The 25,735-nt window shown below is 44.7% G+C and overlaps 1 protein-coding gene and 1 non-coding gene across 2 annotated transcripts in view; both read left to right on the top strand.

Moving 5' to 3' along the window:
* CD109 (CD109 molecule) overlaps positions 1-25,735 on the top strand; it is a 136,389-nt gene that overhangs the window by 20,961 nt on the left and 89,693 nt on the right. The window contains exons 3-5 of the mRNA XM_043890530.1: positions 2,012-2,040; positions 10,356-10,586; positions 16,333-16,458. Of these exons, the coding sequence (XP_043746465.1) occupies positions 2,012-2,040; positions 10,356-10,586; positions 16,333-16,458 (386 nt within the window). The remainder of the gene's footprint in view (positions 1-2,011; positions 2,041-10,355; positions 10,587-16,332; positions 16,459-25,735) is intronic.
* TRNAY-AUA lies at positions 8,307-8,379 on the top strand. Its single transcript has one exon. It is a non-coding gene; the product is annotated as a tRNA-Tyr (tRNA).

The raw sequence follows: 25,735 nt of genomic DNA on the forward strand, positions 1-25,735 counted from the left end.
AAACAATTGTCACCTAAAACTGCCTGTAGGTGGGATCTAGGAAAAAATGATACAGGTGAACTTATTTGCAGAGCAGAAATAGAGTCACAGATATAGTGAACAAACTTATGGTTACTCGGGGGAGGGGGGATGGTATGAATTGGGAAGTTGGGATTGACCTATGTACACTACTGTGTATGAAATGACGATGAATGAGAACCTGCTGTGTAGCACAGGAAGCCCTCCTCGGTGCCCTGTGTGCGTGCTAAACCCATTCAGTTGTGCCCGACTCTTTGCCACCCTGTGACCGCAGCCCACCAGACTCCTGTGTCCATGGCATTCTCCAGGCAGGAATACTGGAGTGGGTTGCCCTCCTCCAGACTCAGTGCTCTATGGTGGCCTAAATGGGAAGGAAATCTAAAAAAGAGTAGATATGTGTATAGGTGTAACTGGTTTGCTTTGCCATACGGCAGAAATGAACACAGCATTGTAGAGCAACTGTACTCCAGTAACAAGTAATTAAAAAACTTGGCTGACTGTACTTATGCAGTCTATTTCTAGGCTCTCTATTCTGTTCCATTGATCTGTTTGTCTGTTCATTTGCTGGTATTACTTGGTCTTGATTACTGTGAAGTGAAGTTGCTCAGTCGTGTCCGACTCTTTGCGACCCCATGGACTGTAGCCCACCAGGCCCCTCTGTCCATGGGATTCTCCAGGCAGAATGATTACTGTAGCTTTATAGAGAGTCTTGAAGTCAGGCAGCATTACTTCTCCACCTTTGTTCTTCAGTATGGTTAGCTAGTGTGCGTCTTTTGCTTTTTCATGTAAACTTTAGAATCAGTTTGTTGATATCCATAAAATCACTTGCTGGGGTTTTGATTAGGATTGCCTTGACTCTAAAGATCAAGTTGGGAAGAACTGATGTCTTGATAGTTGAGTTTTTCTATTTATGAACATTGAGTGTCTCTCCATTTATGTAGCTGTTTGATTTCAAAGTTTTTTTTTTTTTTTTAAAGTATTTATTTTTTGAATTTGGCCGCGTTGGGTCTTAGTTGCAGCATGATGGCTTTCCGTGCAGCATGTGGGGTCTTAGCTCCCCGACCAGGGATTGAACCCACATTCCCTGTGTTGCAAGACCAACTCAGCCACTGGACTAGCAGGGAAGCTTTGTGGATAAAAAAATTGAACCTGGAGAATTAGGTAACATGTCAAGGACAGGACTAGTAGTCTGATTTCAGAAGCCACTGGCCTGACGCCTGCTGCATGCTATGCCTGTCTGTTCCCACGGGGTAAGACGCCTGTGGCCTTCAGGAGGAGAGGGGCTGTGTCTGTCTTGTTTACTGGGTTACCCTTAATAAGTGTTTCTTAAATGAATGAAGAAACTGAGGGTCTGTTACCACCTATAAATTCATGTCACTTAAATGGAAACTTCGAATAAGTACTCTTTTATTTTTAACTTGGAACATTTTCCCCTAGCAGTAAATAGATTTGATGAGAAGTTGGCATGAGTTAAATTAGCAGTCTTTGTTTAGTAACTTACATGAAAAAAGTCTGCATCGTTTTAATACTAATGGGTCAGTTAGGAGTCCCAGCTCACCCCTGATGTGACTAATGCCTTCCTTTTCTCTGTCATGAGTGTATGAGAAATGTTCATTAGGAATGAACCTCAGCTTCCTTCTGTACACTGTATAAAGTGTCCCTCAAACGTGTATAACCTTAAAACAGCAAGAGGAGCAGCAGCAACACTGACACCAAAAATGAATGTGGAAAAGAGAAGCAGAACTTAGTTTTTGGGAAGAGGTTCACCCACTGTTAGCCTTTTGATCTTAACTCTTTGGCACAAGGATATGTAATAATCTCTCAGGGGTTCTGGGCTTTAATAAAATTGTTTTGGCTTGGCTAAATAAATTTGTGATTTTGTAAGTTTATGATACCCTCTATATCTGAAAGAGTATTAGGAGAGTCTTAATGAGTTTTATGTTATATCATCATATTCAAATTATGACTGTTTTCTTCCCTGTTTTCCTTTTAGGTTCTTTCAAGACACTTATTCTTCCATCAGTAAGTATTTATCTTAAATATTAAAAAATTTATTTAAATGTATTAATTTATTTAAATGTATTAATTTATTAAAAATATACACTGTGTCAGTGAAATAAATAAATTCAGATTTTATTGGCTTTCATATTGATTTACATGCCTTGTGAGTTTGGCTTGAGTTCAGTTCCACCTTCAGATTATTTAAGAATAATATTACTCCAGGGAGATTGGTTATTAGCCTCTTCAGACTCATAGTGGAGATTTTCCTCCTGTAAAATAGAGAACATCACTGAGGGGACTGGCCTGGACTATTCACACAGGGACCTGGGTGGGTTTGGTCCTGCTTCTGCCTTGATGAGCACAGAAGTCTTGGGTGTGTCATTATTGCTTCCTCCCAGTTTCTTTGTCCTGGAAAAGGGCAGTGCCTCGCTGAGCAGAATTGCTGCTTGAGGCAAAACAAACAAACAAAAATCAGTAATTGATACTGATCCTATCTTTGATTAAAATTTTGATTTTTTTTGTTTCATAATTTTGTATTGCTTTTGCTATTTATTATTGAGTTTTTTGCTGTTATTATTGAGTTTCTTGATTATTGAGTTTTTTGGCACACTCTTAAATTTTGCACTTGAGGCAAGTGCCTGTCTCACCTCACCATGGTCCCAGCCCTGGAGAAGGGGATAAAAGTGTAGTCTGATTCATAGAGGCTACCTTGGAGGTGAAATGAGGTGTAGGCATGCTGTGGCATCTGCTGTAGAAGTGGGAAGAGTTATTCTTTTGTTGAGAGAGTCAAGAAACCTGGTTATTCAATGTTGCTTGTGAACTAGTCCTACTTCTCATAGCTTTGATTTGGAAGTTTGTCCTTTACAACTGTTTTCTTTTCGAGCGTCACACATTTAATGTATCATTAAACACAGCATCCACCAAGAGGACAATTTAGTGTACTTTCCTGGGACTAGATGAGTCATGACTTTGACCTTGACACATTACACACTTATGTAGGGTCAGCATCTCCCGGTAAGCCAGGTTCCCCATTACCTCTTGAAGGTTGCTTATCAAGCACATTCAGAAATCACATTCATTTTGAGGGGGAGTTCTTAGAGAACGGGCTTCCCTGGTGGGTCGGTGATAAAGAATCTGCCTGCATTGCAGGAGACCTCAGTTCAATCCCTGGGTCGGGAAGATCCCCTGGAGAAGGGAATGGCAACCACTCCAGTACTCTTGCCTGGAGAATTCCATGGACAGAGGAGCCTCGTTGTGGGGGGTGGGGGTGGGCTACAGTCAGTGGGATCACAAAGAGTTGGGCATGACTGAGTGACTAATACTTTCACACTTTTCACACTCTTTAGAGAATATAGTGCTCCCAAACAGTTCTTTCCCCCTGGAGTAGGAAATGGCAACCTGCTCTGATATTCTTGCCTGGAAAATTCCATGGACAGAGGTGTCTGGTGGGCTACAGTCCATGGAGTTGCAGAGTCAGACACAACTGAGTGGCTGAGCACAAACAATCTGTTATAAAAAGTCCTTGATGTTGTTCAGTCTCTAAGTTGTATCTGTCTCTTTGCCACCCGGTGGCCTGCAACATGCCAGGCTTCCCTGTCCTTCACTGTCTCTGGAGTTTGCTTAAATTCATGTCCACTGAGTCAGTGTTGCTATTTAGTTATCTCATCCTTTGCCACCCCCTTCTCCTTTTGCCTTCATTTTTTCCCAGCGTCAGGGTCTTTTCCAGTGAGTTGGCTCTTTGCATCAGGTGGCCAAAATATTGGAGCTTCAGCTTCAGCATCAATCCTTTCAATGAATATTCAGGTTGACTTCCTTTAGGATTGACTGGTTGGCTCTCCTTACAGTTCAAGGGACACTTAAAATCTCCAGCATCACAGTTCAAAAGCATCAGTTCTTCAGTGCTCAGCCTTTTTTATGGTTCAGCTCTCACATCTGTACATGACTACAGGAAAAACCGTAGCTTTGTCTATATAGACCTTTGTCATCAGTGTGATGTCTCTGCTTTTTAATACACTTTCTAGATTTGTCATAGCTTTTCTTCCAAGGAGCAAGTATCTTTTAATTTCATGGCTGCAGTCACTGCTAAAATCATGGCTGCAGTGATTTTGGAGCCCCTACAAATAAAATCTGTCACTGTTTCCATTTTTCCCCCATCTATTTGCCATGAAGTGATGGGACCATGAGCTTAGTTTTTTGAATGTTGAGTTTTAAGCCAGCTTTTTCACTCTATTCTTTCACCCTCATCAAGAGGCTCTTTAGTTTCTGTGTTTTCTGCCATTAGAGTGGTATCATCTGTGTATCTGAGATTGCCAATATTTCTCCCGACAATCTTGATTCCAGCTTGGCATTTCACATCATGTACTCTGCATATAAGTTAAATAAGCAGTGTGACAATATACAGCCTTGACATACTCCTCTCATAACTGTTATATTTCTTACCTAGTATGTTTGTACTTAGCTTACTAAGAAATATACGCTGTAATAATAGAAAGTAGGGGCAGGGGAAGTGAAGGCATAAATAGGCAGAGTGGGGTTAAAAAAAACCCCAAACTTAATGGCAATAAGATATTAGAGTGCGGTAATATGACCTCAGACATTAGGTGCTGACTCCCCATGCCTGTGTCCCTGACTCTGTTGAAAGAGTATTACAATGAGAAGATTAAAATAAATCCTGTGTGACTTAATTGTCTGATAGCGGAAGGGGGTGAGATTTAAGCTTAGGAAGAACAGGTTGAAGCACGGTAACCGCTTTCCTCAAAGAAGTCCACAGCTGCACTGGCTAGAGGCTGGTAAGACTGGCAGGAGTAGGCGTGTGGGTGGGACCAGAGCACTGGGGCTGGGATTCCAGTGACCCCCCTCTAAACTGCACTCGTCCCATTTATCAGTAGCTGCAAATTTCACTACTGTTATTCTTTAAATAAAAAAAAAAATTAAGTTTATTTTTGGCTGCACTGGGTCCTTGTTGCTGCACAAGGGCTTTCTCTCACTGCAGCGAGCAAGGGCTGCTGTCTAGACGGGGTGTGCAGGCCTCTCTCTGCAGTAGCTGCTCTTGTTGGGGGGCACAGGCTCTGCAGAGGAGGCTCAGTAGTTGCGGCACGCAGGCTTAGTTGCACACAGGCGTGTGGGATCTTCCTGGACCAGGGATCGAACCCGTGTTCCCCGCCTTGGCAGGTGGTTTCTTAATCACTGGACCACCAGGGCAGCCCTACTCTTATTCTTTAAAGTCGTAACTATGTGAAATACTCACCCCAATATCTCATATTTGTAACATTTCTTTTGTTGTATGTAGATATAACAAGTACCTGTTGAAAATTTTACTAGAGCTTGTATTTAGGACTAGATCCTTTTTTAGTAAAACAGAACTTTAAAGACTTAGTCATAAAGTGTCTGGGAAAATTTGATAATGCTTGGCAAAAATAGAAGGTTCTGCATTTTTATGAGTTTTCAAGGAAAATAGACCTGTCTTTAAAAGCGTACTTGCATTCTGTTTGCAAATATAATATTTAAAATTAGTTTTTAAAGTCCTCATGAATTTTTGCTACAAAATATGAATATTTTGGCTGTATTGAAACATGTGTTTTTAATATCTGACTGGCTCATTGTTTCTGCTTCTGATATAGTAAAATCAGCCTTCAATAAGAAATAAATTAAAAAAGCAATTTATGCTTAACATAAAGGTTGTTTTTCGTATAAAATATGCTAGAAAAATTTTCTGTTATTCTCTTTGTAAATAAAACTTAAAATGAGGGAGTGGCTTTTAAAATTAAAATACTTAAAAAAAATGCTTAGAATTTTTTAAATTTTATATTGGAGTGCAGTTGATTTACAATGTTGCGTCTCAGGCGTACAGTAAAGTGAATCCCGTACGCATAAACGTATATCTAGTCTTTTTCAGATCTTTTCCCGTATAAATTGTTACAGAATATTGAGTATCATTCCCCGTGTTATACAGTAGGTCCTTGTTGATTATCTATCTTACATATGAAAGTGAAAGTTGCACAGTCATGTCCGAATCTTTGTGATCTCACGGACTGTAGCCTGTAGCCTCTGTCCATGGAATTCTCCGGGCTTGAATACTGGAGTGGGTTGCCATTTCCTTCTCCAAATCTTCCCAACCCAGGGATCGAACCCAGGTCTCCTGCATTGCAGGCAGATTCTATACCAACTGAGCCACTAGGGAAGCCCCATCTTGCATATAATAGTATGTATATGTTAGTCCCAACCTCCTAATAAAATTAGAATGCTTTTAATGTTTAATTACTAATATATTTTAAAATAGAAACTATCATCTTAAGTTTCTCAATTTTATTTAGAAAGTTATTTGAAATTGCCATTACTTTTGGTAACTGGAGTTATTAGTGAAATAAAGTAGTATTAAATACTCTTGTGTTGTCTCAGTTTCCTTAAGACAGTTAATCTTCCAGAGAAGGTGAGGTGGTTTTAGATGGGCCGGATTAGAATCAGGAATCCATTTATTGTCCATCAGGAACTTTCTGAGCATTTCTCTGTCATGTATTCTGGGTGGAGAGCTGTCAACTGCCTGGAGAGTTTGTGTTTATGTATACCCAGAATAGACTTAGTGTAACTGAGAATCAACAGTGCTCAACTCAGATGCTGGTTGATATCCTGTTGATCTAAGTCCTGGGGAGTGTACACACCCAGCCTCTCGTCCTGCCGTCAGACAGTGTCTGTCTCTGAGAACCATGTCTTTCCCCAGTCCTGCGACTTCAGCTGAACACATAGGATCCAAAATCTCTGTAGGTAAATAATTGGTTCTTGTATAAGAGATAAGGAGCCCCTTTATTACCAGTTCTGGGAACTCTTTTCAGTAATTGAGGGAGAAGATGGGAGGCAGTTTACCAGGAGATTCAGGAGATTTACTACCTTTGATCCTCACCACCATCCGAAGCAGGTTACCACTGAGTGTGCGGGTCCGGCACAGGGAGACTCTTTCATGAGGATTGCCTAACATCCCCAGTGTTTTCTCCTGTCTCTTATCACTACGTCCCTCCACCGTTACCAGTGGAGGGCCAAGGTCTGTACTGACACCCGAAGTGACAGTGACAGGTGACACCCTGGGCCGTGCAGGGATGCCCCCCGGTTCATGGGGACACCCCAGGCCCCCTCTGACAAGTCCATATTGTCATCTCTGACTTTCCAGCCCTAGGATCAGCCCCGAGACTTTGAGGATCCTAAATTGCCCAAATTTTACATATGAGGAGGTGGGATTTCTACCAGGCGAGGTTTGAAAAAGAGAATTAGGGTAACTGAAAGGAGCAGAGAGTCAGTACTGTCTCCCCTTGTGTATCAACTCCCCGAAGGAGGATGGAGTAGGAGACAGGAAAAGTCCTTGGACACCTTTGTGTCACTTCTAATTCTGTAACTCTTTGACTCTTTGTGGTTAATAAGTCTTTAGTTGCAGGCCTCTGCATCATTAATTTGGTATAAATCTTTAATCCACTGGGGCTTTCCTGATGGCTCAGATGGTAAAGAATCTGCCTGCAGTGCAGAGACCTGGGTTCGATCCTTGGGTTGGGAAGATTCCTCTGGAGAAGGGAATGGCAACCCACCCCAGTATTCTTACCTGGAGAATTCCATGGACGGAGAAGCCTGGTGAGCTACAGTCCATGGAGTCGCCAAGAGTTGGACATGACGGAGCCACTAAAACTACTTTAATCTACTGTCTGTTCTGGGGCCTCTGTGCCACTAAAAATGATACCCAAATCATGGAGAGACATTCCATCTAATCCTATATTTTTAAAGCATGAGCTGTTTATAAATCTGTGGCATATGCAAGCAAATGATATGCTGGCTCCTGGCATATATATTTTCCTGCTTACCTTCCCTTGTGGCTCAACTGGTAAAGAATCCGCCTGCAATGTGGAAGACCTGGGTTCGATCCCTGGGTTGGGAAGATCCCCTGAGAAGGAAAAGGCTACCCACTCCAATATTCTGGCCTAGAGAATTCCATGGACTGTATAGTCCGTGAGGTCACAAAGAGTTGGATGTGACTGAGGAACTTTCACATGTACTCTTGGGTACATGCTTACAGTATTGAACACTACGTTTAAAAGAATTTGAGGACTGAAGCATCATTTGAGAGAATAGTATAGGAGGATGCAAGTGCTAGGCTAGGTTCTCAGTCCCCTAGGGTGTACATCTTTGGTTCACGTTGAATTTCAAGCTCGAAGGTGCTCAGTGAATGTTTTTATTAAAGGAAAGCAAAACTCAGTACTGGAGGTCATTTGAGGGTGATATGACTGTTTCTCCTAACAGTTTATTAGACTTCCCTGGTGGCTTAGACGGTAAAGCGTCTGCCTATAATGCAGGAGACCCGGGTTCAATCCCTGGGTCAGGAAGATCTCCTGGAGAAGGAAATGGCAACCCACTCCAGTATCCTTGCCTGAAAAATCCCATGGACAGAGGAGCCTGGTAGGCTGCAGTCCATGGGGTCGCAAAGAAGCAGAGTCGGACACGACTGAGCGACTTCACTTTCACTCACAACAGTTTATTATGAAAATATCAAATATCCAAAAAACCTGAAAGAGTTGCATAGTGAACAGTCTTGTAGCTACCACTTAGAACCTACTGTTAACGTTTTACCTTACTTGCTTTATCATATATTTAATCTATCTACTCATTTCTCCATCCATGAATTCATCTTATTTTTAAAATGCTTTTCCGCGTAAATTGCAAACTTTTCTCCCTGTCGGGCGGCGGTTCATCACGTTTCTTTCATATTCTTATCCGTGTTGCTGGCTTTTTGGTGGCTGCTATTGCTGGAGACTCTCCTCAGAGCCCTCTGTGGGCAAATCTTATTTTTTCCCAAAGGAGGCAGAACGTCATTTCAGAATCTTGGGTTTAGGAATATGAAAATGAACTAAAAGTCAGGTGTGCTAGTTATCTACTGCTCTGTAACCTATGGTCCCCAAACACTGGTGTAAAACAGAGAATTTTGTTACTTCCTACAGTTTCTGTGGGTCGGGAAGCTGGCGGCTGTGTAGCTGAGCAGGTCTGACGTGGGGTCTCAGGAGACGGCACTTCCCGTGTCCGAGCTGCTGACCTCTGCAGGCGTCCCTGGGCCTGGGGTCCCCGGGAAGGGGACTGGCAGGTGGGCTGTGGCTGTTGGCCTCTGTCCTTCCCCAACATGGGCCTCTCACGGGCCTCTTGAGTGTCCTCATTGTATGGCAGCTGACTTCTCCCAGAGCCTCGGATCCGAGAAAGTGAGAACCAGGCAGAGGGTATATGGTCAACGACACAGCCTCATTCCACTCCTGAGGAGCAGGTCACTGGAGATTTAGGCTCCCACTTTTGCAAGGAGGAGGGTCAAAGAATATTTGGACATGTTTTGTTTTAAAAAAAAACTTTTTATTTTGTGTTGGGCTATAGCCGATGAGCAACCTCATGACAGTTTCAGGTGAACAGGAAAGGGACTCAGCCATACATACACATGTTGGATACGTGGATGGATTTCTCCCCCAAACTCCCCTCCCAACCAGGCTCCCCCATAACGTTGAGCAGAGTTCCGTGTGCTGGACAGTAGGTCCCTGTTGGGTTTCTGTTTTAAATATAGCAGTGTGGACGTATTTTAAAACCACCGCACGAAGGCTCTTGTTAGAGTATATAGCTCATCCCAGGTCTGAATCTCAGCCAGTGACCTGGAGCAACTTCTTTCACTCTTCCAAGTCCCCAGGTTCCTGGTTGTAACCTGGCATTTGTTAGAGCATCCCCTGAAGGGTTGTTGTGAGTGGAACGACACAGCGTGTGTAAGTTGCTGAGTGTGGCTTCTGGTCTATCAGTGCTAGAAGGTAGGGTTTCCACTAGTGACAGAAACAGTAACAATATCGGTGCCATCGGACGGACCAGGACTGTGGCACGATGTACAAGGTGGGGCAAGGGAGTGCATCTTGGCACAGGTAAGAGATCCTGGAGAGAGAACGGCAAGAAGACCGGTCTTGTGCAAATGTGCCTTTGGGCTGCCTCAGACAGGGCAAGGCACGGAAGTGAACGCTGAAGGGTGTTCTGACTCACAGTGACTGTACGTGCAGAAGAGTTTGTACTTGGAATAGGAAGTGAGAAGGTGACTGCTGACAGGCCTGTGGGGCGAGGCTCCTGCAGTCCAGGAACCTGGAAATTTAACTAGAGAGCAAACCCCAGGGTGTTGAAAGAGGGAAAACAAATTTTTTAATTGTGGTGCCCAGGAGTGGCACATTTTTCAACATTGCAATTACTTTTGATAATACTATATATTTAAAACTTCAATTCTAACTTACAATTAAAAACATTTTTGAGGTAAAATGATGAGACCTTGATGTCTTTTTTTTTTTTTCCCCTAGCTACCTCTGAACAGTGCCGATGAGATGTATGAGCTCCGTGTCACCGGACGTGCCCAGGATGAGATTTTATTCTCGAATAGTACGCGCTTATCATTCGAGACCAAGAGAATGACTGTCTTCATTCAAACAGACAAGCCCCTATATAAACCAAAGCAGGAAGTGAAGTTTCGTGTTGTTACACTCTTCTCTGATTTTAAGCCTTACAAAACCTTTTTAAACATTCTAATTAAGGTGAGTGCCAGGTGGAAATGAAACTGGGGGTTCAGGCCATCTCATGGACCTCTCTTGGAAGTTCTGCTGACATTGTTGGTCCTGGGATGACTTAGGATTCACGTGGCTAAGCTCCCTTCCTGACGTGGGGCGGTTTCCCTAGGTAGGGGATGGTAGAGCATGGGTTAAGAGCTCAGGCTCCAGAGTCAGCCTGCTTGGGCTTTGGTCCCAGTTTCTTCATTGATTAATTCATTTGCCAAACATTTGTTAAACCTCTGTGTCCTCGATACAGAGGGTGAGTCCTTGCTCACATTGATCTTGTATCCTGGTGGGTAGTGGACAAATAATAAATTAACATACAAATATATATAAAAAGGAATAAGTGTATGTATGTATGAAAGAGAGGGAAAGACCTTGTGTTTGCTGTTTTCAGCAGGGTTGTTAGAGAAGTCCTATTGAAACAGAGACCTACAGGAAATAGTAGACTCTACAAACAGAGGGAATGGCATATGCAAAGGCCCTGTGGTAGGAACTTGTTAGGGCCATTGGGGGAGTGAACTAGCAGTGCACTGTTTCCCAGGAAGTGAGGGGACAGTATTAGGAGATAAGTCAGGTATGAGTAGGTTGATTGGAGGAGGGGCTGTATGGGATTTTATTGGCTATGATATGGACCTTGGATTTTACTGTGAGGGAAATGAAAATTCCCTGCAGAATTCTGAGGAGAGGAATGATACGATTTGACTTCACGTTTTAGAAGGATCACTCTGTGCTCTAAGAAGTGCTTAGATGTGCTAGCTCTGTGACCTTCAGGAAATGAATCAACATCTCTGATTCTTGGTTTCCTTATTTGTAAAATGCGTAAAAATAATAATACTTTTGTGAGGATTATGTGAGTTGGCTCAAGTAGAGCGTTTAGAACTGTGTCCAGCACATAGAACATGGAGCCCCTTTTGGCAAGAAGTCTTTGGCCTCTGCTGCTGGAACACTCCAAGCTCAGAAAGCAGTGTGGTTAGCAGACCGAGTGCTTTCTGGTGAGAACCAAGCTGAAGATGGCTGAGATCCAGGTGGACCTGGTTTTCTACATGTAAGCCGAGGAGAATATTAGACATTTGCTCAATGGCATAGAAATAGGGTGAGCAACTCATCCCAGTTTGCTGGGACTCTCTTCAAGCTAAGATATGTTTGTAGCAAATACCACATGGGTTGGCATGTTTGATGCATATTTCTTGAATGGCACCGGTATTATTTCAGAATTTGCAGCTCTGTGAATTTCTGCCTTTGCTCTGTTGGAAGAAAGCAGGTCGACATAGTGAACAGCATTTCTAAATTCATATAACTCTCTGAATGGAGTTTATGGATGCCATTCATACTGTCTGTCATCCTTTGTCCACAAATACCGAACGCTCTGTGTAAAAGGAGGATTCAGAAGTGAATGTCTGTCTGTGTCTGGTTGTTTGCATTATAGATCTGCCTGTTTTCTATCTCAGTTGAATAAAAGTCAGCCCTGGATAAATGGTCTATTCCAGGTGTTAACCCAGAGGGAACCCTGCTGATTCTGTTTTGTGGATTCGTTGGGCTCCTCTCTCAGATTCTGGACTTGGCCTGACACGTTCGTCTTTCCTGGAAGCGCATGGAGAGACCTTCGTCTTGTTGCTTCTGGTTCTGAGGGCTCCTGCTGGCCTGGCTGATGGGGGGCTTCCTTGGTCAAGTGAAGTGAAAGTCGCTCAGTCGTGTCCAACTCTTTGCCACCCCATGGCCTGTACAGTCCATGGAATTCTCCAGGCCAGAATACTGGGGTGGGTAGCCGTTCCCTCAGTCCATGGAATTCTCCAGGCCAGAATACTGGAGTGGGTAGCCTTTCCCTTCTCCAGGAGATCTTCCCAACCCAGGGATCGAACCCAGGTCTCCCGCACTGCGGGCAGATTCTTAACCAGCTGAGCCACAAGGGAAGCCCTGGGGAGGAGAATTTAAACTGAAATTTTACCAGGAACCCACGGTGTTTGGGACCCTGCCCTCCTCCCTCTGAAAACAGTCCTTTGGGCCCAGTTCACCAGACTGTGATATTTCCTACATTTTTCTTGGAAAAATTTCCCAGAAAAAAGTAGGTCTTTAGTGTAGTGAGAGCCCCTGATGTGGACCAAGTTGTACTTGCTAGCACAGCGCGCCCTGCAGGTGAGTGTGGAGAATGCATCTTGGATCTACACTAGGCCAACTGTTGGGGGCCCATGTTGCCCAGCCAAGAATGACTCACTGTAGGATGTACCTAAAATATTGACCATCATAGCATATTCAGGCACTTCGGTGTTTTGCTGGGATCATTGGTTATTTCCCCTGATCTACTGACTGGCTTTCTCAGGAAGCAAAGGGGCTTCAGGGGCCTATTTATGGTAATATAAGCCTCTTCCTCCTAATTCTGGCGCCTCCAGCCAGTTTGTCCTTACACAGTGGAAATATAAGTGTCTTGAACAGTGTGACTGGGGGCTTCCCAGGTGGCTCAGTGGGTAAAGAATCCGCCTGCAATACAGAAGACACGGGAGACGTGGGTTCGATCCCTGGGTCGGTAAGATCCGCCGGAGAAGGGAATGGCTACCCACTCCAGTATTCTTGCCTGGAGAATTCCATGGACAGAGCTCTGAGCCTGGAGGGCTACAGTCCACGGGGTCGCAAAGAGTCGGACACGACTGAGGCGACTGAGCACAATAGTGTGATGGTCACTGGCTCGCTGTTTTCTACCCTGGCTGCCCTTCCTCATGAGGTTGTTGCTTCTGGAGCAGGTGGATGGTCTTGTGGGCACGCGGCTGGCCTGGGGTCCATCCTGTCTGTGGCTGGGCTCTGACACTTTGGCTTGGAGCAGTGGTGGCAAACCCAGAACCTCATCCTTGGGCAGAGGAGGGGCCACCACATTTCTTTAATTCTACGTGCTAGACACTTAACGTGTGTGCGCTGTGCCCAGTCATGTCCGACTCTTTGTGACCCCATGGACTGTAGCCCACCAGGCTCCTCTGTCCATGGGATTTTTCAGGCCAGAATTCTGGAGTGGGTTGCTATTTCCTTCTCCAGGGGATCTTCCCAACCCAGGGATCGAACCTTTGTCTCCTTCACTGGTAGGGGGATCCTTTGCCACTGAGCCACCGTGTGCATAATCCGGGACTCCGGAGAGTGGCAGAGATCCTTGCCTTCTCTAGCCAGGGTGAGTTTATTGCTCGAGAGGGTGTGGCACAGGCAGCAGGCACTGTACTGGTGCAGAGGAAGCTGACGGAGAGCCCGAGCCGTGCGGAGGTGACTCAGAGAGCGCGGGGGACCACTCTCCCTGCGTCTCCAGCCACATGACTCTTCCGTCTGCCACAGGGCCACTGTTCACATCACTCTTCGCTGTGCTGGGTGCGTCCCAGTGGAAGTGGAAGCGTCCCATGTGGAAGTGACCACGTGCAAATACTCTGCTGTGGTGCACCTGTTCAGATCCTCGTGTGCCCTGGGAGGACCTCTGGCCTTTCTCCATTCTCCATTCTCGTGTCTTCCTGGTTGGTGACATGCCCAGGTCCTAGACCGGCCTGGGAAACGAGAGAGGTTTATCTCATTCACATGCAACCCTCTAGGTCCTCTAGGTCATCAAAGCCTTCAGTGTGGGTTTCCTTTGTTTGTAGGGCTGTGGGAAAAATGGGTGCCTTCACCAAAATAATACATCAGTGGACTGTACGCGTTTCTTTGCCTACGTTTTCAGCAACCCTGGGAATTATTTTTTCTTTTTGTCAGTGTGACAGAAGAAAAATGGCCTTTCATTGTTTTCACTTGCATTTCCTTAATTATTTGACAGCATGTATTTATTAGCTTTCTGTATTAGCTTTTCATTTTTGATCCTTTGAGCTCCGGGTGTCATGCCTTGGCGCAGTGGGTGGGAGAGCCAGCTCTGATAGCAGTGCCTGCGCCAGGGCTTGCCAAGCGTGGTGACCTTCTGATTCTTGACCTGCTTGTGGTCTTTTGTTTTAACAGTTGGTTTTTGCCTTACTAGACCACTTACTCAGTGGTCAGCATTGTTCTCACCCTGACTTTCACACTGTCTCCTGCTGGAGGAGAGAGATTTCTTCTGACCCAAACACCACCTCGAGTCAGAGCATAGGAATTAAGAATGGAGAATTATTTGATCCCTACTGCCAGGAGTTCATAGTCCAGGGAACAGAGAAACACCAAACCCAAAAGTAACAAGGACAAAAGCACCAAAAAAACCTAGATAGCGAGTGAGAGCCTTGAGCACTAATAACATGTCAAGAAGGGTGAACTCCGGATGTCCTGAGGTTTCTCCAGGAAGTGGTGGCTTCTGCCTGTTGGAGGCGTGTGGAGAAGGAAGAATTTGGAGCTCATTTCAGCAGCTGGACAAGGGAGGGAGGGCCTTCCGTGCAGCAATTGTAGAGGCTTAGGTACACCGACATTTGGAGCAAATTACAATCAAATCTGTGTGTTGGGAGGAAGATGTGCCTAGAGCAGTAGCTGGGGTCAGCTTACTGAGCCCTGTAAACTGTGCAAGGGCTTTGCTGGCGGATCAGCCTGCCAAGCAGGAGGTTCATATTCAGTCCCTGGGTCAGAAAGATCCCCTGGAGGAGGAAATGGCAACCTGCTCCAGTATTCTTGGCTGGGAAATCCCATGGACAGAGGAGCCTGGTGGGCTACAGTCCATGAGGTTACAGAACAGGTGGACATGAGTTAGCAACTACCCAACAACAAACTATGCAAAGGAATGTAGCTCTCATTCTGTAGGCAAGCAGGAGTCGTCGTTACTTGGCGGTCTGGTGTTGTGCTTATAGCCAGTGTTTATTTACTGTGACACGCCAGGAGCTGTGCCAGGCGTTTCCGCCACTGTGCCTCCGTCTCAGGTTTGTGTTTGGCAGCGGGGAAGATGCATTGGCGGGGCCAGACTAGGGGAGAGAGATGAGCTGCAGCAGTTAGAAAGTGGTGGCTGAGTGTGAGGATGGAAAGGAGGAGACAAATTGCAGAGATGTGAAAGGGACAGGGCTGGGGTTGGGTTGGATGGATGTTGCGCATGGGGACGTGGTCTGGGAGAGCCTGGGAAGACTCAGGTGTTTTTCATGCATCCTCCTGGTTAAGCACCTTCGTGACATACTTTTGTTGAATCAAAAGACACATAGGTTCGAAGCCTCAATTTCATCATGTGTTGGTGCCCTGACATTAGACCAGCTGTTTATGGCTGAGGGCTTATCTGACCTCTCAGGGGACTACTTTTCTCGGCCATCATGTGAGGCTAATCCGACTCTGGAGGAGGGTCATAGTGACTGAATGATGTGTGAGTGGTCGTGAGAAGGCTGAGTGCCAGACACATGGGGCCTCTTATCCCCACGATGGGATTTTATTTTACAGCAAGAGCAGCAAGCATGGGTTTGGAGATGGACGTGTTGTAGTGTTTCATGTGGAAGGAAATATGGTGCCCAGAATTAAAAGGCAGAGCAGAATAAAGATATGCTCAGGAGAATATGATGAAAAAATTAACTTTTATTTGCCTTTTTTGGTAGTATTTTTGTTGTTATTCAGTTGCCAAGTTGTGGCCGACTCTTTGCAACCCCATGGACTAAAGCATGCCAGGCTTCCCTGTCCCTCACCATCTCCCAGAGTTTGCCCAATATAGAGCTGGCATTTTCCAAGAGCTCCCCCATTTTGCATGTGCCTGGGGGTACTGTAGGACCTTATTTGTAACCAGGTAGGATCCACATGTCCATGGCGGGTTTTATATAGTTAACATACATGGTTTTCATTGCAGGATCCCAAGTCAAATTTGATCCAACAGTGGTTATCAGAAAAAAGTGATCTTGGAGTTGTTTCCAAAACTTTCCAGTTATCTTCCCATCCAATACTTGGTGACTGGTCCATCCAAGTTCAAGTGAATGTGAGTATACATACATTTTGTAGGTGGAGGAGGGGAAAGTTAAAATGTTTTAAATAAATCTGGTGGGGAACGTATCTCTAAAGCCATTTATTTCAGTTAACAAAAAATATTAATATGAGTATCTAGATAATTTAAGTGATTTATTTTTAATTTGCTGTTGTTATCAATGGGTTAGCCTGTCTTGTAACATATTGGAGTTTTAATCATGTTCTTTTTATGTAACATTTGAAGGTTAAAACATTTCACATTTTAGTATAAAGCTGATTAAATGTTGTTTATTGTACTTAGTTATTGCACTCATTGAGTATTTTAAAACTAAGTAATGAATACATAGCTATGATTTGGCAAATCTTATGTCAGAATGATGACTCCTGATGAGAGATTGGTCTAACCTACTCTATCTTTGTTTTAAAAACGCTGTTGACCTGAGACTTAGAGAATGAACTTATGGTTGCTTGAGCGGGGAAGGATGGGGGGAAGGGATAGTCAGGGAGTCTGGGATGGATGTGTACACACTGCTATATTTAACATGGATAACCAACAAGGATGTACTGTATAGAACAGGGAACTCTGCTCAATGTTATGTTGCAGCCTGGATAGGAGGGGAATTTGAGGAAGAATGGATACACATGCATGTATGGCTGAGTTCGTTCACTGTTCACTTGAAGCTATCACAACATTTTTAATCATCTAGTGTTGTTGTTCAGTTGCTAAGTCGTGTCTAACTCTGCGACCCCACGGACTGCAGCATGCCAGGCTTTCTTGTCCTTCATCATCTCCCAGGGTTTTCTCAAGTTCATGTCCGTCGAGTCGGTGATGCCATCCAACCGTCTCATCCTCTGCCGCTCTCTTCTCCTTTGGCCTTCAATCTTTCCCAGCTTCAGGGTCTTTTCCAGTGAATCTGTTCTTCATATCAGGTGGCAAAGGATTGGAGCTTCAGCTTCAGCATCAGTCCTTCCAATGAATATTTAGGATTGATTACCTTTAGGATGGACTGGTTTGATATCCTTGCAGTCCAAGGGACTCTCAAGAGTCTTCTCCAACACCACAGTTCAAAAGCATCAGTTCTTTGGTGCTCAGCCTTCTTTATGGTCCAACTCTCACATCTGTACATGACTACTGGAAAGACTGTAGCTTTGACTATATGGACCTTTGTTGACAAAGTGATGTCTCTGCTTTTTAATACGTTGTGTAGGTTTGTCATAGCTATACCCCAATGCAAAAAAGATAAAAAATCTCCAGTGACCTTAGACAGCCACATCAACCTTCTGTTCCCCATCCTTCGTTCCGTCTGGCTCCTCCACCTACTTCCTGTGTTTTCTGCCAGCTCCCCTGCTCTGAGATCTGCAGCACAGGGGTACTAGAACGCCATCCATGTCTCTGCCTCGGGTTTTCTCTGGAGCATCACTCTGTGGTGTTTGAAAAGTCATTGAATTTTTTCTGATTTTTTTCTTTGGAATTTATTAAAATATATATAAATTCACAAATAGGAGCTTTAAAAAATAGGGCTGTTAGAATAGGGCTTTTCCCTTTTGATGCTACAGTAAAAAATTCTTTGTTGCGGAGTTGGCTTGTGCCCTGTTGGATGTTTAGCAGCATCTCTGATCTCTACCTGCTAAATACCAGTAGCTTCTCCTCCTCCAGGTTATGACAACCAGAGATGTCTACAGACAGATGTCCCCTTTGAAAAATACCCTTTCCCTTCTCCATTGGAGAGGGCTTCCCTGGTGGCTCAGATGGTAAAGAATCTGCCTGCAATGCGGGAGACCTGGGTTCGATCCCTGGGTTGGAAAGATTCCCTGGAGAAGGGAATGGAAACTTGTTGGGGTCCTTTAATGGACCGGAACCTGGTGGTATGGAGTCGACGATAAGAAAGTAGAAGAGAGAAAGAGGCTGATATTCCCTGGTTTACGCAGAGGACGAATAAAGCCCTTGACACAGGATTTGCATCGCTCACAAAGGCACCAGGCGCCCTCTTGAGGGGGTGAAGGCACAAAATGCCTTCTCGAGAGGGTCTTAGAAGCCCGGGCAGGAAAGTGAGCACGATGGTCTCCATGCTCCAGAGAATCAGCCAGAAAAAGAGAGAGAGAGAGAGAGACAAAAAAGACCCGGGGACCTAAGCTCTGATGGAACAAAGGTGCTTTAATGATTTTTCTATGAGTATATATAGGCTGTGGTACAAGAAACTTCTTTCGGGAATGATAGAGATCAGAAAACCAAACGTACAGCAACTGTTACCAAGGGAACAAGGGGTAATGTTAGTCACAAGGTCAGGAGACAATTCATATCTCAAGAAAGGGGAGCAAGACTAAGCAGTTTTGTCCTAAAGAGAATGTTTACTAAAGGAGACCCAAGCCTGCCTCACACAACGACCTCAGTCCCTGGGAGCAGCGTGCTGTTCCTCTTGAAGAGGGACAAAGGACTCATGAGAGACAGCATGTAGGAATCCTCCCTTCAAACATTCCCTGACAGAAACTCAACTCCAGTATTCTTGCCTGAAGAATTCCATGGACAGAGGAGCCTGGCAGGCTACAGTCCATGGGGGTCACGAAAGAGTCAGACACGAGTGGGTTACTAACGCACACACACATTCTCCATCCGAGAACCACTTTATTAGAAGGAATAATCATTCATTAGCATGCGAGCTGAGGGAAAAGTACCAAGTACTTAATAAAATTAAAATTAAAAATGAATATTTTAATTTAAAATTAAATTTAATTAAAATTAAATTAAATTTAAATTTTAATTTAAAATTTAATTCAAAAATAAGATTAAAAATGAAAACAGATTTCCTTTAGTTAGCATTTTTTTTTGGAGGGGCCACGTCTGAAAAGCAGAACTAAGTGCCCTTAGTCAGCATACGGTTTTGGAGCATCTGCCTGGGGGTGAAGTGCACGCTAGGCTTGTGGCGAGGCTGTGCCGCAGAGGAAACGAGAAAGCCCAGAGGGAGTTGTGGGCAGAGAGCGGGGCGGCGAGCTCTGGGTGGCACAGACGTTTGAGCTTGTAGAGAAGGGGGTCAGGGTAGGTGTTCCGTGAGACCTGGGCGAGAGGATGGTTCGTGTAGAGGGCGGGAGGGTGGAGGAGAGCCTCGGGATCTGGGGGCTGGGGAGAGCAGGGGGACTTGAGCAGGTCCAGGAGGATGGGAGCTGAGGGTTAGGAAGCACGGTGTGAGTTTTAGGGCATTAGGACTTTATTCTATGTCCCCCCCATTGGGGTTTCACTACAGTTTTCCCAGGAGCCAGCCATGTGTCTGTCCGTCTGTCCGTCCGTCCTTCCATCCATCCAGCCATCCATTCATCCGTTGTTCATCAAATACGTGTTGAGAGCTTCTAGCGCTGTGGTGTGATACTGGGAAGCCAACCAGCTGATCTTTGTCTTCAAAGACTATTGTGGGGCAGACGACTAATGCGATAAAAGTTTAGTGACCGGAGGGTGATGGAAGAACTTGAGGTTGCGCAGCCACAGAGGACCCATGAGGCGCTCAGTCGTGAGCCCCGTCAGGTTCCCCCAGAGGGAGTCTCGCTCAGGCCTCAGCGGGCAGAGAGGGTGGTGTCTGCTGTCAGCTGAGCGCCTGTGCTCTGGGGCCAGCAGCTCGCTCTGTCCTTGCGGTCGGCCCCGTCCCCCTTGCTCTTCTCATCCTCTCTGGGCTTGGTCTGGGCTGAGCACACTGACTCCGCCGAGTAACCATCATCCTCAGGGTTCTGCAGTCAAGCCTCTGCACGGGAGCTGGCAGCTTATGGGTGGGTCACTGGGTCACGTCCACCTCTGGCTCATTCAGAAGCCACCTCCACACAGTGGTTGGATGGGACCATCTCAGCCTTGTGGTGGCAGCCTCTGAGGGATTAATTTGTTCAGTGAGTGGTGCACAGAATATGCACCAGAGGAGAAAGGAGACTGGAAGAGTGGAGAAAGGCTGAGACTGTAGGGTGAAAGAATGACCGGATTTCTCATGCAGTAGTTTTTTTTTGTGGACTTGACCTGTGTGATTGATTTAATAGCCAAAAAAAAAAAAAAGAAAAGGTAAATGTTCTTAAGGAAATTAAGTGCTTGAAAAATTAGAAAACATTCACAAAATCTTGTCCTTGCCTACCTCTTTGGCCTTGTTAAGGGCTGTTCTCACTCTTAAACCCTGTGCTTTAGACATATTATCCCCTAAGCTTCCTAAACTGGCCAGTCTGTTCTGTCACAGAGCCTTCCTGCTCCCTCTGCCTGGAAAGCCACTTTTCTGCTGGTTTTCTGGCTCCTGGCGTTTATCCTCAGGCATCGTCTGTGATGGCCTGGCCCCTCTGGACGGTTATGTAGCACGCTGTGCGTCTCTGGGTCCATTCCTGTCACTCGATCTGCAGCACCTGAGAGGCAGAGGCTTGTTTCCCTGTATCTTTGAGACCCAGCACAGTGCTTTTGCAGAAGGTAGAAGTCAAAGTGTGCTTGTTATGTGGATGCATGAAAACTATATGACAGTCATTGGTCTTGAACTAATGTTCAAGACGTTACTAAATGTAATGTCCCCTTTACACATTCTATAAACAATCTTTATCCTTCTGAAGACAGGCATATTGATTAGGAACTTGTTATTGGTGTTACGATGTTTTTTCCTTCTAGCTTTATCGACGTGTAATTGGCAAATAAGATTGTAGGATATTTAAAAGTGTACAGTGTGATGATTTAATATGCATAGACATTGTGAAAGGATTCCCCTAGGTAATAACAATGTTAAGGCATGCAAAACGTTTCGTCACTAAGTCGTGACCCACTGTTTTGCAACCCCATGAAGTGTAGCCTGCCAAGCTCACCAAATCCTCCGTGGGATTTCCCAGACAAGAATACTGGAGTGGGTTGCGATTTGCTTCTCCAGGGGATCTTCCTGACCCAGAGATCTAACCCCTGTCTCTTGTGTTGGCAGGCTAATTCTTTACCACTGAGTCACGAGGGAAACCCAAGTGAAAATAGACCATTTTATTTAAAAAAGTTGCTCAGTCCAGTCCAGTCCAATTCAGTAAAAAAAAAAAAAGAGTCCTCCAATGGCCACCAGAGGGCAGTATAGTCAAAGAAATGTTCGGGAAAGCAACCCAACCCAAGCTTTGGTCTCTGGTTTTTTCTCTCTCCTTGACTCCTGCACAGCATTCAAAGACTCTGTTGCTTATTATTAAATTCTTTTCCTTTTAGCTGTGAATAATGATTATAGAGTAAATATATTTATTATTTAAACAAACCACCATTATAGACCATATTTTTATTTTCTCAAGGCAGTGACCATTCTTGGTAGAGATCTTTGGGAGGAGAAAATAACTATTTTCGGGAGAGCGTTTTGAAATTCCATTTTTGTCTCTAGAAAAAATATGGCATGATCATAGTATTACTACTGAAGGACAATGTATGAAAAATACGGGACTTCCCAGAGCTTTGATTCGTAGTGATGTGCAGATAATCAGAGTGGCAGTATTGTAAAGCAAGTCTTGACGATTATTATTTTTAAACCCTCTTAAAGTTAGTAAGCGTTAGTTAGAAAGCTGACTTTGTTGCCTGATATTTATGCGTATACTTAATTTGCATGGTTGCATTAGATGAGACTAGCTCTTGGCTGCCTTGGGGCCTGTACTGCTCCTGAGAACAATCCCCGTCCGGCCCAGCTGTCCCACACTTTGCTCCCTTCGCCCTCTCCCAGCCCTTCCTGCAGCCCCTGGCCCTCCCCTCAGAGGTGCTCCTCCCAGGTGAAATTCCCCTCCCTGGTGATATATACAGGTGTCTACTCTCCCCCAGACTCCCCTCCCACCCAGGCTGCCATGGAACATTGAGCAGAGTTTGCTGTCCTGTACGGTGGGACCTTGTGGGTTCTACTTTTCAGATATAGTGGTGTGTATATGCCTGTCCCAAACTCCCTAACTATCCTGGGAAGATAATTTGTTTTAAAAGTTAGGTATTGCTTGTACTGGAATTTTTTGTAGTAATTGCTTTATCTTTTGACTGGTATCCTTAGTTCTCCCAAGTAGTTGCAAAATTTTTTATTTGCTCCCTATTTGTGTGTGTTTGTGTGTGTAGTAAAATGTACATAACAGGAGATTTACTGTCTTAAGTATTTTTAAGTGTACGGTTCAGTGGTATTAAATACATTCACAGCGTTGTGCAACTATCACCACCATCCGTCTCCAGAAGCTTATTCATCTTGCAAAACTGAAACACAGTACGTATTAGCCTGTCACTGCCCATTTTCCCCTTCTCAGCCCCAGGCACACACCGTTCCTCTTCCTGTCTCTATGATTTTGACTCCTCTAAGTACCTCTTATAAGCAGACTCATGCAGTATTTGTCTTTTTGTGACTTTAACCCACTTAATTTAATGTCTTTGAAGTTCATCCGTGTTACAGCGTGTGTCAGAATTTCCTTTTTAATGATGAATAACCTTCTGTTGTATGTATATTCCAGATTTAGATGCCAATTTTCTGACATCTGTGATTGTAAATTGTTATTCCAGGTTCCTGGAAGGCAGTTTTAGAGCTTTCTCTTCTTCTTCTTTTTTTAAAAATACATTTGAGAGACCAGGAGATGCCTCCTCTGCTTTTTAAAAAATATTTATTGATTTGGTTGTGCCAGGTTTTAGTTGTGGCATGTGGGGTCTAGTTCCCTGGCCTGGGATTGAACCCGGCTCCCCTGCATTGGGCGCATGGAGTCTCAGCCACTGGACCATCAGGGAAGTCCCCCATATGGCAGTATTAGAGGTTCTTGAGTCTGGCGTTGGTGTCTGAACACCAGGCTTCTAGGAGGTCAGAGGGGTCTTGCCAAACGGCCTTCTCCGTGTACTCAGCGTAGGCTGGCCCAGAGTTCCAGGTATCAGTGAGAGTCCTCTGAGGACCCGAAGGAAGGGCAGAGTCACAGAGAGAGCCCTGCTACCGGATGTCATAGATCTGTGCCCTCCTTTCCTGGGGGTTCAGACAACCTGTCTTTCCTCCCAGAGAGGTTGGTGGGGCTCCCGCTGCTGAAACTTAGCATTGGTTCCCGAGCGCGCGCATGCCTGAGACTCCGCTGACGGCAGCTCTTGTTCAGGTTATACAGCCCAGGCCCCACCCCTAGACTGCTAGTCAGTACTGCTGGCAGGGACCTAGGAATCTGCATTTTGCACACGGGTTCGATCCCTGGGTCAGGAAGATCCCCTGGAGGAGGAACTGGCAACCCACTCCAGTATTCTTGCCTGGGAAATCCCATGGATGCAGGAGCCTGGCGGGCTACAGTCCATGGGGTTGCAAAGAGTCGGACATGGCTGAGCGACTAAGCAGCAGCAGGAGCATTGGCACTCTAGGAAATCCTGTCTGTTTGTAGGGCTGTGCTTTGAGAAATGCAGCTCTGCGCCCCCAGCTTGGCCTCTTCAGTGTCAGGTCAGGGGGAAGGCCAGCCCCTGACGTCTTCTGTGAGCGCCCTGGTGGTGAGACTGGGCTCCTTACCTCCCCTGCAGGCGAGGAGCTCTGCGCAGCCCTCCGGCAGCCTGGACTTCCTAACGTGGGTCTGTTTCTGCAACAGCTTCCCTGGAGATTGGAGGCACGGCTGGCGCTGGAGCCCCTGAGCCAGATGACCTTGTCATCTCTTTGGTCTGTAGCCGACTGCAGTTTCTCAGCCCTTGTTTTGATCTTAGGCTAGCGGACGAGAAACAGATGGCAGAAAGCACGGTAGCCCCGAGGCCTGAGATCACTCTTTTGGAGCCCTGTGTGCTGGTCTGTGGGTGTAAAGTTGTGTAGTTCAAAAGCAGCCGGCACGGAATCGTTCCTTTATTGGTAACAATGATATCTCCTTTCTCCTGAGCTGGTGGCTCTGGAAGGTCAGGTAATGGGGCACCGCCTGACTTCCTACAGCCTTTCAGGTTCTCCTTCTCTTTCTGCCTCTGCTTATCTTTCTGCTCAGCTGTTCCCTGGTGAGTTTGCTTCTGCTGTCAAGGTGTTTCTGGAGCCATTGTCCTTTGTGAAAAAGCACATCGTTGTTTGGACACTTGAAGCATTCTACAAGTAGCATCTGGTGACCCCCTCTGGCTGGTGATGATGAATGAACAGGGCATGGAGCCCCTGTGACAGGTCACCTAATAGTATATTCTCTCTGGATTGTGGGTGTGGCTTCCCAAATCCTTTTGCCAGCTCTGCTTAAAAGAAGGCTGCCTTTGTGGGGGAAGATCTTAAGTTCTTGCTTGCATGTGCAGTGAAAAAAGGAAGGGGGAGTCAGTTTTAGAATTTTGATATTTTAGAGTATCAACTGGCGAAGGCAAGCACTTCATTCTGCATTCTTCCCTGGGTGCTTTTACACAACATCTATATTGCGGCACTTACTCATGTAGTTTTCTCTCTCTCTCTCTTTTTGTGGTAAGGTGTTGATAACATAAAATCTGCTGTTTTAGCCATTTTAAGTGTATAGTTCAGTAGCATCAAGTACATTCACATTGTTGTAAAAACATCACCATCAGTTTCCAGAATTTGTTTAATCTTTCCAAACTTTGATCAGTGTAGTTTTACAAAATATGACTGCCTCATTTAATAGACTGTGAGTCGCAGTTTAGTGACTCTGAGCTCCTTGAAGACTCAAGTTCTTTTTCTTTAATTGAAGTATAGTTGATTTACAATATTATGTTAATTTCATATGTCTATGGCATAGTGGTTTGTCTTTTTTCAGATTATATTCCATTACAGGTTATTACAAGATATTGGGTAAAATTTCCTGTGCTATAAATCCTTGTAGCTTGTCTGTTTTATGTATAGTATTGATAGTTTGTATCTCTTAATCCCATATTCCTGATTTGTCTCTTACCCTTTCCCTCTCTCTTTTGATAATAATACGTTTGTGTTTCTGTTTTGTATATAGATTAAATAATGTGTGTTTCTGTTTTGTATATAGATTAATTCGTATTATTTTTGATTCCACATACAGTATATCATAGTATTTACCTTTCTCTGACCTATTTAACTAATCGTAAAATTCCTTACATTTATTCATGTTATTGGAAATGGCAGTATTTCATTCTTTTTTATGACTGAGTAATATTCCATTGTGTATATGTATGTGTATATATACACACATATATCTATCTATCTCATATCTTCCTAAGTCAATCATCTGTTAATGGGCACTTGGGTTGCTTCCATAAGACAGGAGTTCTATATGATTAATTTTCACTTTTATTCTGTCCTGTATGTAGTAGCTCATTTATGCTTGTAGGATGACAGAATGGATGAATGAATGGAGTGATTGAACAGTTTCTCCTAGACTGTTGCTGCTGGTCATTATCCTTTGGGAAGTTCTTTGAC

This window comes from Cervus elaphus, chromosome 28, assembly GCF_910594005.1.
Source record: "Cervus elaphus chromosome 28, mCerEla1.1, whole genome shotgun sequence".
Lineage (NCBI taxonomy): Eukaryota > Metazoa > Chordata > Mammalia > Artiodactyla > Cervidae > Cervus > Cervus elaphus.